This window comes from Apodemus sylvaticus, chromosome 12, assembly GCF_947179515.1.
Source record: "Apodemus sylvaticus chromosome 12, mApoSyl1.1, whole genome shotgun sequence".
In the NCBI taxonomy this organism is placed as follows: Eukaryota; Metazoa; Chordata; class Mammalia; order Rodentia; family Muridae; genus Apodemus; species Apodemus sylvaticus.
Genome location: NC_067483.1, coordinates 96,888,747 through 96,902,028, shown reverse-complemented (window position 1 = coordinate 96,902,028; position 13,282 = coordinate 96,888,747). Strand labels below are relative to the sequence as shown.

At 41.1% G+C, this 13,282-nt stretch overlaps 1 protein-coding gene across 1 annotated transcript in view; it reads left to right on the top strand.

Moving 5' to 3' along the window:
• Kcnk2 (potassium two pore domain channel subfamily K member 2) overlaps positions 1 to 13,282 on the top strand; it is a 142,718-nt gene that overhangs the window by 34,418 nt on the left and 95,018 nt on the right. The window contains exon 3 of the mRNA XM_052200899.1: positions 7,408 to 7,525. Coding sequence (XP_052056859.1) covers positions 7,408 to 7,525 — 118 coding nt within the window. The remainder of the gene's footprint in view (positions 1 to 7,407; positions 7,526 to 13,282) is intronic.

Sequence of the window (13,282 nt, the reverse complement as noted above, 5' to 3'; positions counted from 1 at the left end):
TCTGAGGAGCTCCCTTATATTTCTAGGGACCTCAACCCAAGTAAAGCAAGATCCTTGGTATCTATTTGCAGGGAAGTTGGGGGTGAACCAGTGTGAAGAAGAAATAGGTTTATTAAGGACATTTTGATATGAGGAGGGATTACTGAGAGATGGTGTAGTGGTTAAGAGTACTTGCTTATTCAGCAGAATACCCAGGTTTGGCTTGCAGCACCCACACAGTGACTTACACTCTTCCTTGATTCCAGGTCCAGGAGATCCAGGACCCTCTTCAGGCCTCTGTGGGCACCAGGATCACACTCAATACACTTGGAAAAAATAAGCCAAACACTCATACTCAGAAAAAAAAATCTTAACAAAGATATTTGATATACACATTGAACATGTTTGTTAACAAAAGGGACACTCAGGGAAGAGATCAGGCATGCTCATGTGAGGGCGTAGCCTCTCCTCAAGGGAGATCTGCAGACGACATGTATTAGCCTTAGCCATCAGTACCCCGTGGGAGATTCTCCAGTTACATCTAAGAACACTGGGGGTAGCCAGGGGTTTCTGGTGCAGCCAGATTTGGGAAGTGTGTTCACTTTTACACTTACAGTATGACCAGTTTAAAGACAATGCCGTCTTCAGGTCTTTCCAGAAATAGTCACTTTAGGTTCTTCAAGACACGAGAAGTCCTTCCTTGCCATCACACACCAAAGCACGCCCACCAGGTTCCCTCTGGATTCTAAAGATGTGCTGACCTCTGACTGTGGAGCAGAGACGTGAGTCTCACCAGTGTTTGAGGCCAAAGTCAGGTAGAGTTCTGATAAGGCGGATGGCATTACAGTATTATCTTTTTACAGCTCAAGAACAAACATATTCACTCAGGCATGTTAATTTTAAAGCCAGCATTGTCACAGAGACGAAGATTTTCTGTCATTACTTTTATGCCCTTGTTATTCCTTAAACTAAATGTCCGGACTAGAGCCGTGTGCTCAACTTCTTTTTCCTGGAATGCACTTTTTTCTTTTTAATTTCTTCCTATTTATGTGTTTTGTGGAGTTAATGTCAGGTATACCAGCTAGTTGAGGTTAGCTTCGAACTTCTGATCCTTTTGCCTCTGCTTCCTGAGTGCTGGAATAACAGATGTGCACCAGCACCACACCCCCAGACCTTACCCTGCCTTTGTGAGGTGCTAGGGGTGGAACCCAGAGCTTCATGCATGCTGGGCGGTGGCTCTACCTGCTGACCCATACCCCTAGGCCCCTCAGTGCACATTCTGTCTGTGAACTGAACAGCAATGTAAGTGTAAATCCATGGTGATCGGCATTGTTTGTGGGGCTTAAACTTGGAAGACTGTTGTTAGTTAACATTGCACAGACATATGTCTTAAGGTAAGGTATGTGTGAGGTTATGTTCTCTTCATCTTAAGCCAGACACTTCAGCCCCCTTATCAATTAACAACGTCACCTGATAGCTCTCAAGACTTAGTAGAAAAGTGAGGTTTTTAAGCTTATATGTTCATGTGTGTATGCATGCGTACGTGCATGTGTATGTGTGCATGTGTGTGTGTACATGAAAATATATGCATGTAAAGGCCAGAGGTTGACATTGGATGTTTGCCTTGGTCACTGTCCATCTTGTATTTTGGGACAGGGTCTCTCAATGAACGTGAAGTTCACTGATTCAGCAAGAATGACTGGACAGTCTCTCCAGTTTCAGTGTCTTGGTATTTTTAAGCCACACGGTCCATAGATCCACTAGAATCAAGGGAATATAAAGCAATAACTTTTTGTTTGATTTGTGTTTAATTGGAGTCACATTTATTTCTTTACTTATTATATCCCTTGTGCTTCTATTCCTACCTTAAATACTTTCAAAGACCTGTTTAGTTCAGCAGAGGAGGCAGCATGTCCCCCAGAGGTAGGGGGATTGGTGCCAGATGACCACTGATGCCATGGGTTGAGATTCTGAAAACGGCCTCTAGCACTGGTTCAAGGCACAGTCACCTGCTTTCCAGGCCACCTGCAGCAAGACATGTGCCTGGAAGGTCCTAGGACAGCCACATTGGGCCGCTCACTAAACCTGCCCAGCTGGAGCTTGTATGCCTTCTAATAAGACTGCAAGACATTAAAAAAAATTCTTATTTCTTTTGATGTGTGCATGTAAGTGCCAGAGCCTGTAGATACCAGGTGCCCTCGAGGTGGAGTTGCAGGCAGTTGTCAGCCATGGGCCGTGGGTGCTGGGAACTGAACCTGTGTCTTCTGCAGAAACCACTGAGTCATCTCTCCAGGCCTTATTTATCAATAATAATTTTTAAAGTTTTATTTACATCTTTTAAGATATTTATTTGTATTTTAATTTATTTATATCATATTATGTATGCATAAAATGTATGCATAAAATATTATATTTATATTTTTTAATTCTTTATTTGTACTTTGAAACTTGTGCTCAAAAAATATTTAAAGACTGCTTGCTTACCAACACTCAGTATATTTAATGACATAATCCTGTTCTTGCTGAGGGTTTTGTTTGAGGAGACCACTGCTTTCACCGTTCTGATTCTCTTTGCTGTGGGATTTTGATGAAAAGGTGAAAAGCAAGAGAGCACAGTTATTGAAAACCATGAAATGGAAACCACAGCACAGAAGCGGGCTCTCCCCAGGTCAGAACAGATCTGAACAAACACAAAGAACTCTCAAGCTGGGTGTTAAGCAGTGGTTCTCCAACTCGGACCCTGGGGGCTTCTCAGAGCCATGTCAAGGGCAAACCAGTCTTCATTTTTAAAAAAATGTACTCATGTGTCTGCATGTGGGTGCAGGTGCCTGAGGAGGCCAGCAGGGGGTGTCAGATCCCCTGCACAGGAGGTATAGAAAGTTGTGATGCTATGCTACTGCAAATCAAACCCAGGTCCTCTGCAAGAGCCTTATGTGCTCTTAACCACTGAACCATCACCTCAGCCCCCAAGGGAATTTTCTTAGTACCATGAAGGTGTTTTGTCTTTTGTGTTCTGTTTTATTCATGCACAGTACAATTTTCTGGAGTTTATGTGATGGGCTGCTCTAACAGATTGACTGTAGAAGTATGCATTAGGATACATCTGTCTTGTATTGAGCCAGGTATTAAAGATATTTATTAAATTATAAAGCTGCATCTCTTCTTACTACATATTATAGTAGAAATCAATATACAAATTTAAATATAAATATACAAAGTATATTTTAAATATAAAATTTATTGGGTTTCCATTTGCACCTGGAACTGATTCTGTGCCACAGCTCTCCATAACCAAATACCACCAGGAGAAAGTGGGTCTCCCAGGAGTGATGACAAGGCTGTGAATACAGGTAGGACCACCACTTCTACTCAGAGGGACCTGCCAGGAGCCCTGAGGACGCAGGAACCAAAGAGCAGCCTGGTATAGGATCCTTTCAGATTCCATCTGCACCCCTGAGTTGACCCTGTGCCACAGCTCTCCATACCCAAATTCATCACAGAGAGAACTGGTCACCAGGAAGTACTGACACACAGGCTTCCAAGAGGGACACGCCACAGTCAGAGACAGCAAGACCAGCTAACACCAGAGATAACCAGATTGTGAGAGGCAAGAGCAAGAACATAAGCAACAGAAACCAAGGCTACTTGGCATCATCAGAACCCAGTTCTCCCACCACAGTGAGCCCTGGATACCCCAACATACCAGAAAAGCAAGACTCTGATTTAAAGTCATATCTCATGATGATGATAGAGGACTTTAAGGAGGACATAAATAACTCCCTTAAAGAACTACAGGAAAACACAGGTAAATAGCTAGAAGCCCTTAAAGAGAAAACACAAACATCCCTCAAAATATTACAGGAAAATACAAACAGGTGAAGGAATTGAACAAAACGATCTAGGATGTAAAAATGGAAATAGAAACAATAAAGAAATCACAAAGTGAGACACCCCTGGTGATAAAAGACCTAGAAAAGAGATCAGAAGTCATAGATGCAAGCATCAGCAACAGAATACAAGAGATAGAAGAGAGAATCTCAGGTGCAGAAGATACCAGGGGCTGGAGAGATGCCTCATCAGTTAAAAGAACTGACTGCTCTTCCAAAGGTCCTGAATTCAAATTCCAGCAAACACGTGGTGGCTCACAACCATCTGTAATGAGATCTGACTCCCTCTTCTGGAGTGTCTGAGTATACTTACATATAATAAATAAATAAATCTTAAAAAAAAGAAAACATTGACCCAACAGTTAAAGAAAATGCAAAATGCAAAAAGCTCCTAACCCCAAACATGCAGAAAATCCAGGACACAATGAGAAGACCAAACCTAAGGATAATAGGTATAGAAGAGAGTGAAGATTCCCAACTTAAAGGGCCAGTAAATATCTTCAACAAAATTATAGAAGAAAATGTCCCTAACCTAAAGAAAGTGATGCCCATAAATATACAAGGGAATTATAGAATGCCAAATAGATTGGATCAGAAAAGAAATTTTTCCTATCTCATAATAGTCAAAACACCAAATGCACAAAACAAAGAAAGAATATTAAAGGAAGTAAAGGAAAAAGGTCAAGTAACATATAAAGGCAGACCTATCAGAGTTACAGCAGACTTCTCACCAGAGACTATGAAAGCTAGAAGATCATGGGCAGATGTTATACAGACCCTAAGAGAATATAAATGCCAGCCCAGGTTACTATACCTAGCAAAATTCTCAATTAACATAAAGTGAGAAACCAAGATATTCTATGATAAAACCATATTTACACACTATCTTTCTATAAATCCAGCCCTACAAAAGATAATAGATGGAAAATGCCAATATAAGAAGGGAAACTACACCTTAGAAAATGCAAGATCCCCAACCCTCCTGGCTTAACTCTTGGAGTAGCCAGGATCACAGTCTTTGTCCCACTGGCTCAACAGAGCATGTTTTACAAGATCAATAATGAAGGGAAAACTACATTATCTGGTACTAAGAACCTGGAGTCAGACAAGCAGAAATAGCTTCTCAGAACGTGCTCCATTGCATGCTGGGTGGGTGAGTGCATGTGAGTCCTTTTTTTGTTTGTTTAATGTAATGTAATGTAATGTAATGTAATGATACTAGTATCCAATGTTATTTACAATAAAGAATAAATTCTAAACATTTGTTCTGAGTGTAGTGAAGATAAAATATTATTAATATTAGGATGATGGCTAAGCCTTTGTATGTTATTGAGTGACAGTCATAAATAGAGTCTTCTAGATAGATAATGGCTATTTTCCATCCAGCATTATAAAATATTAATAAACTTTAATGTGACTGATTTATTTCTAGCAATTTCTCCTGGGTAAATATTATAAACAGGGGAGTATTTATACACAAATATATTCACAAAAGAGTATTTTATAATGAAGTATGCTTTCTAACAGCAGGAGTCTATGTGTACTAGACTATGATAAATACAAGAATAGTAAAGAGAAACACATGGCTAATATTACCAGTAAGGACACTATTCAATAAATCATTAATAGTTTGCATTAGTCAATATGCAGTTTTTTTTCCTTGGTCATTACCAAGTTATAATTAAATGAGAATGGAGCATACAGCATTAAACAAAAGCTACAAATCTAACTATATAACAAGTATATTGAACCAAGTTTGGTGGTGCATATTCTGTAATCATAGCAAGTTGGGAGGCTAAGGCAGAAAGATGGAGAGTTTGAAGTTAGCCTGGACTACCATAGTAAGACCCTATCTCAAAAAAAAAAAAAAAAAAGTAAAAAAAGCTATCAGAAGTGTATGTCTCAGTCCATAACAGTGATGTGTCTGTGTTCTGGAATGACTATTTTTTAGTCATCTTTTTAGCAATTTTCCTTATTTTCCTAATTTTACTTTTACAATGAACAAGTCTTATAAAATAAATAAAAACAATATGACCCAAATTGAATTGCACACAAGTATTGCTGCTTTTATCTCTAGATTGGCCACCCGTGGCGAGCAGCTGTGAAATGAGATTGGAACTCTGAGTTGCTCACTCTCTGTCAACTAGTGGCAGGTGGAGCAGGGTGCTCTTTAATCTCCCTCGCTTATAACCCTGATTCCATCATAAACAAGCCGCACCATCTTGACCTTTTCCTCACCCATCAGACGATTCTCCAGTCCATGCTGGAACCTGGAAGCTAAGCGATAGATAAGCTTTCTCTGGTTGCAGCAGAAGCCTACCATCTGGTACCACAGTGTATCTCTTTGACTATTTTCTTCTAATTAATTTACACCATTTACATATTTTCTTTCTTTTCTTTTCTTGGCTATTTTCTTTGTTTATATTTCAAATGTTATCCCCTTTCCAAGTTTTCCCTCCAGAAACCCCCATCCCACCCCACTCCCCCTGCTTCTATGAGAGTGCTCTCCCACTAACCCACCCACTTCCGCTTCCCCATCTTCCATTCCCTTACAATGGGGCATCAAGCCTTCACAGGACCAAGGGCCTCTCCTCCCATTGACTCCTGACAAGACCATCCTCTGCTACATATGCAGCTGGAGCCATGGGTTTCTCCATATGTACACTTTGGTTGGTGGTTTAGTCCCTGGGAGCTGGTGGGGGCGATTCTTGTTGGTTGAAATTGTTCTTCCTATGGAGTTGCAAACCCCTTTAGCTCCTTCAGTCTTTTCTCTAACTCTTCCATTGGGGACCCTTTGCTCAGCCCAGTGGTTGGCTGTGAGCATCCACCTCTGTATGAAGTCTGCATTGTTCACACTTCCAGAGGGTATGACCATGGCCATGGCATCTCTCAGCCTACCATTTCTGTGGCATACACAAGGAATGTCCAGATCCCTGTGGTCCCCGTGGACTCTGCCTATGATGGCCTTGGGTGATTCTCATTCTGGAAGAATTCACTAGAATCTGTAGAGTTCCAAGGATCTAAGAGGATAGATACAGCGTAGTAACAGGTCACCATGGTGGCCTTCTCACCTCAGTCTGCTTCAATAGATCTCTTAAAACATGCTATCGGCCATTGCAGACAGTTCAGTCTTGGACATTACCATTAACCTGTAAAGACATAGACATGTTAATGAAGCTATCGTGGGTTTTTAAACAAAGTATGCAATATGATATTTAAATCTGTAGCCATCCATGCTGTTTACTAGAGAACAGTGATATACTCAGGTGTTGATTCAAGCGTGTTATTAAACATGTCCGTGGAGATGCTATACATGACAATCCACTCTCTCGCCATGAAATGTAAAACTCTCATGATTTAAGTGACATGTTGCTGAGAATAAAATTTTGATCTAATGTTAACACTTTTGAAATGAAAGAAAAAAGCAAAGACTTGAAAGTTGATCCGTTTGTGTAATTTGTCATAACTGGGGTTGGAATTGAGATGTTTGATGCCGCAGTGTGATTGACATGTACTGATAAGTCTCTTTTTAAACTTTCAGCAAATAGTGGCAGCAATAAATGCAGGGATTATCCCCTTAGGGAACAGCTCCAATCAAGTTAGTCACTGGGACCTCGGAAGCTCATTCTTCTTTGCTGGCACCGTAATCACAACCATAGGTAGGAGACGACTCCCTTTCTCTTTTCTTTTCCGTACGGTTTGCAACCCGATGTTCATCTGTTCAAATCTCCCTTTTATAGTCGCTCAAAGCCATCTGAGATAGAAAACTAGGTTGTAATACATAGAGTTCTGAATTAAATGTTTGAATCGAGGGAACCAGCAAGCTAGCCATCCGTTCAGAATGTATGGTTAAGCTTAAAACATATTCCTGTAAAAAGTCAGGGGCAATACGGTGGAGACATTTGATATGTGATAATATATTGTAATATATCAAGATTGGTTTGAGATGATGGTTTCTTTGTTCATGTACTCTCTTCCTACCCCCACCAGGCCTCTTGTCTTCAGTGTGACAGCATGACAGGATTTGACTCTGGTTTTGACTTTGATGCGGTTATTTGATGTTACCTATCTCAGTTCATAAATCTTGCCCTCCCCACTTAACAGAGCATTTGCTGTTATATTGATTGCTCATGTGTTAGGATTACTTCAGGTTGTGTTGTCTTCATGTTCTATTTTGACAGTAGCATAGATGTATTAACTGTGTTAACTGTGACCCCAGGCAGGACTCCGGATATCTTGCCTAATCTCATTTTTTTTCTCTACGACATTGGGAATATTATTGCAATGGAAACTCGTGTTGTTTTTGAGCTTGTTTTGGGTGTGCTCAACCCACAGCCCTCTCTCTAGTAAGCAGATCTTTAATGCTACAGAACTTTCCAGAAGGTTTCTTTTCATATTCCATACTATGAGCCACATTCCCCATTCTCCAAGGTTGGGTGAGGGTTCCAGCTTTCTGTTTCATGCAAGGGAATGTGTTTAAACCATGACCTATGAAAATAAGGAAGCAGATTCATCAGAGACATGGATGCATTTCAGGTGAGGAGACTACACATACAGGCTCATGTCTCACGGGATGGGATCTCTGCTTATGGGACTGTCTGAGACTGTGAGTGTTTCAATTTTATTGTTGATTGCCATCAACAAATTCTAATTCATTGTACTGTTGTAGATACAGCTTTGGGGTCACTTCTCAGCATGTTAGTACATTCCCGTGATGATGTTTTTCTCTGGGGATCAAGAACCAAGGTTGATGCTGACATTTCTATCAGCAGGGTCAAAAGTTGTGTGGCTGTGAAAATCTGGAAGAACAGCAACCTTGGTTCTTAACCATAATAACAGGTTCTGCTTGAGGCTTAGACATGTCGGCCATTTCTACTGTGGAAATGACTATTTATTGTGTAAACTACTTAGAGTCTGTAAGTATTTGGGGCTGGGGGGAAGGGGTAAAAAGGAAAGGAAAGGCTCACAGACTGAGTGAGAACGGTTTGTTCCTGTCCAAGGGTAACTCTAGAGTTCACATCGTAATTCATTGTATTGCTAAATTATTTTGCAAGAGACGCCATCATTAAATGCCCCAGGGGCTCACTGTGTGTTTATAAACAGTCTCATTTTTTGAATCCCCCAATTCAGAAAGTTTCACAGACATATACTTCAGTGCATGAGGGTAAATAAACCATTGTTACCAGCCTTATCCCCAAATTATAGCCATCGAATGCAGTAGCTGGTTATTTGGGCTACTTAGGAAACTGCCTGGGAGCTCTTTCTTTTACTGATCCATCTCAGTTTATGGCCTATGGTGGCTCAAGTCATTGTGAGTCACCACTCTGGGATCTTCTGCTTCGTGGTCTTTCTCACTCCTGTGTCAAGGCCAACTTGTCTGACCTTAGACTAGATGAAGAGTTAGACCAGGGTGAAAACATTGGTTTCTTTTTAAATGTCCATGTGACAACCGGATTTCACATCTGTGCAATTCAAAGAATAAATATTGGTGTGTTGATGTGCTCTCGTGACCCTTATGCATTTCTCAGCTGTGCAGGCTGTAGTAGCTGCATTGCTCCTTTGGAAACTAGGACTTGGGAGAGTTTTGGGCAGGTGACTCACAGCGTCTTGTTGGGTAGAGTATCCTGGGAAGGCGATGAAGGATCATGTGGGCTTCAGATGGCTGTGGCTTTTCTATTTCACATTATCAGTTTAAGATGCAAATATGAACCAGGCAGATTGTGCATTGAAACAATGTTCAAGGGAAGGTTTATTATGCAAAGCGGCATATTGAACTTTAAGATCCAAATTTAAGGAATTGCTTCCCAGTTACTCACCCTTTCTAAAATCAGATCCTTCCAGCTTCTCCAAAATTTATTCCACAGCCGTGCTGTCTATCCATGATTAGTCTTTTTTCCCCAGATCCCACTCCTACCCTACCAGCTCATATAGCTGCCTCTTCCTGTAAAGCAACCCCAGACTCGACCAATCACCATTCTAGCTGCTACTGATTTGGTCTAAATCAATTTTATTATATATCACTTTTACAAAGAGGCTTACTCAGGCTCTCCCTGTGTTTCCAAAAAGCTGCAGCTCCATGCCTCTTGCTGCTAGTTATGCCAAGTCTATAAGGTCTGGGATTTTTATCTGTTTGGTTTTTCTTCTGAACCTCCAATTTCTGAAATATACAGGGTGCCTAAGAATGAACTCAGGAAGAAGCTTCAGAAATAGCTCCACGGTTAAGAACACTTGCTGGTCTTGTAGAGGATGCAGATTAGCAAAGATTTGGCAGCTCATAACTCCTATAACTGGTTTTCAGGAGATCCACTTCCTTCTTTGGAGTCTGCAGGCACCTACATATATGTGGTGCACATGAAATCACACACACACACACACACACACATACACACACACACACACACACAAATAAATAAATGAATTTAGTTTCCAAAGAATGAATCTTATAATTGAGAACAAATAGGGAGTTAGGTGGTATAAGCCGTGGCTCAGTGGCTGTTCCTTGACACTGAACTGTGAACTGGAACCATGCTTTGAAGAAAGCATGGTATTTCTACTAGTAGAAGAGAAAATCTGCCCAGTCTGTGGTAGATCAAGCTAAAACCCAGTCAGAGCATCAACTTGACTTAGTTTGGAGATGAAATGGTAAACGTTTATTATAGACCAGAGGGTCATCTAAGGGGGTGGGAGAAAATACTGACTTCTGATGGCTGGAGGTGGAGGGGAAAAGGTAGTTGAATATAAACTGATATTTGAGAATTTTGTACCTACTAAGTAAGAGCACACATTGATTTTTATTTATTTTTTAGTAAAGTGGGAGATGACAATTGTGTTAAGTACATCTTTCAGGAGGAAGGTAACTAGAAACTGCTCACTGGAACAATTAGCAAGTGGGGACAGTGACACAGAGGAGCCACAGGAGCCACAGTGACACACAGGAACCACGGGAGCCATAGGAGCCATGGGAGCCAAAGGAGCCATGGGAGCATTTCTGGGATGTCAGGACTCAGTGTGGGAAGATGAGAGGGAAACAGGGGTAGACAGAACTAGATGGGGGACAAAGTTGGCCTGGGTGACTAACTGTGAGAAGAGAGTGAGGACCTTGAAAGCGAAGTGAGTATTTAGATAGTAGACTTGTAATTCATCGAGAGCTAACATTGATCCTATTCAGAAAATGGAGTTAAAAAATAGCCAAGGTTTTAAATGCTGTGTTATTTTAGGAAGTTTCATTTTAGCACTTTATCCCCCTGCCCCCACCAACTTTTATTTCTTTCTTTATTTTGGTTATTCTTTAATTCTGCTGGCTCAGTTATGTTACTTTCTGGTCATTGCATTGGTGTCAGAAAGAACAATGACCAATCGGGATGCCAATAAACAAGACAGGTGTTTGTGATGAATGCTGCAGAGAAACCTGAAGTGTGATCATGGAAACCAGAGCAGGGAGTGGGAGGCTGTTCCAAAGAGGCTGCCACAGGAACTCTGAGGGGGTGGCAGCATCTGAAACCTGAGGGATGAGAAGAAATCGGCTGTGTAGAGACACGTGGAAAGATGAGTTCAGTCAGAGGGCACAGCCACAGCACAGATCCTCACTAAGATGGGGTCTTGCATGTTCAAGGAATGCAGATGAGCTGCAGAACAGACGCTGGAGGTCTGGAAGAAGGGGCCCAAGAGGAAGCCATGGATGTTCACAATTAAGCAGGAACAAGAGCATGAGGGACTCAGAGGGTCATGGTAAGGGTCTCTGTGGTGTGGGAACCACTGCAAAATCTCATCAAAAGGATAGGTGTGGGTCTAAGAAGATAACTCCTGTGGTGAATAAAGTGTTTGCTCTGCTAACAGGAGGTCCCGACTCAAGGTCCTCTTTATTTTACCATCCCGGGCATTCCTTTAGGTCTGAGCAGAGAATCTTTCCTTTCAGGGACACCTGTCACCTTTACAGAGAATACTCACTTTCTGCTACCAGAGTGCTGAGAGTGAGTTCAGCTATGTGGTTCCTATAATTTATGTGGTATCTAAATTTTTTTTATATTTTTGAATCATAGGCTTTCAGTTTGATTTTACATGGCTTGAATTGCTAAAGATGTTATGATATTGATACCTGACTTGCTGCGAACTTTTATTTCAACATTTTGGAATTGCATTTGGTTGATGAGAAACAAACCATGGGGAAAGAAGGAGGAGGAGAAGGAGAAAAGGAGGAAGTAAAAGGAAGAAGGAAGAAAGGAAAAAAGAAAGGGAGGAAAGGAGGAAGAAAAGAAGGAAGCAGGGAAGGAAGAAAAAGAAATGAAGGAGGAAGAAAAAGGGAAGGAAGAAAAGAGGAAGGGGAAAGAAGGAAGGAAGAAAGGAAGGTCTAGAATAATTTTATCAAGGAGTTCTAGATGAAGAGGGGGAAGTGGAGGAGGAGAAGAGGAAGAGGAAGAGGGGGAGGAAGAGGAAGAAAGCAGAAGAAGAAGAAGAAGAAGAAGAAGAAGAAGAAGAAGAAGAAGAAGAAGAAGAAGAAGAAGAAGAAGAAGAAAGCAAGAAACAATGTTTTGGAAACAGAGAGTATGTTGTAAACTGTAAAACCTTTTCTTTTGCTGGCTTTTGGCTGAAGTGGAAAGAATGGAAAACTATAATCTCTTACTTTGAATTCCCAATGTTTTGTGTTCAAAGTGGTGGGTACAGAAATCTCTCTACCAGTGTGTGGAGTCTAAGGGTCTTGAAGCAAAGGTGTAGAATTTGCCACATACCCTCCCAAGTAGGTGAAGGGCCTGCATCCCTGAGTGTTGAGTGCTAACTGACTAATTTAGCACACTCATGTGTCTGTGGCATTTCACCAGCCTCTGACAGACTGCATGCTGGATTTTTTTAAGTCTATTTTAAATGAAAGTTAGGGTTCTTTCAGGCAACTTACAGATGAGTAATTTTGTAAACCAACTTCTAACTTAGATTCATTATAATTTCAAAATTTTATTAAAGAGGATGATTATTTTAAATACTAATATTCTATTGAATGTAGCAGTGCAAATGAAGTTGTTTTGCGTCTCTGACTCTATGAATCTTGCCTACACTAAATTAATGGAAGCAAAACTCATATGCAATGTTAATGTAAGTGTTAATGTAAGTTCTACATATTAAAACCTACATGCAAGCTTATGTGTTATCTGGAGGAGGAGAAGAGAAAGAGGAGTAGGAGGAGGAAAAGGATGAGGAAGAGGAGGAGGAAGAAGAGGAAAAGAAGGAGGAAAAGAAGAGGAAGAGGAAGAAGAGGAGGAAGAGAAGGAGAAAGGAGAAAGGAGGAGGGGAGAGGGAGAAGGAAAAGGAGAAGGAGGAAGAAGAAGAGGAAGAGGAGGAGGAGACCACCCCCACTCTGCCACCACCTGCCAGAGAAGATGCCCTGTGGGTAGAGTTAGGTTTGTAGAATCCAACGTTATTATGCT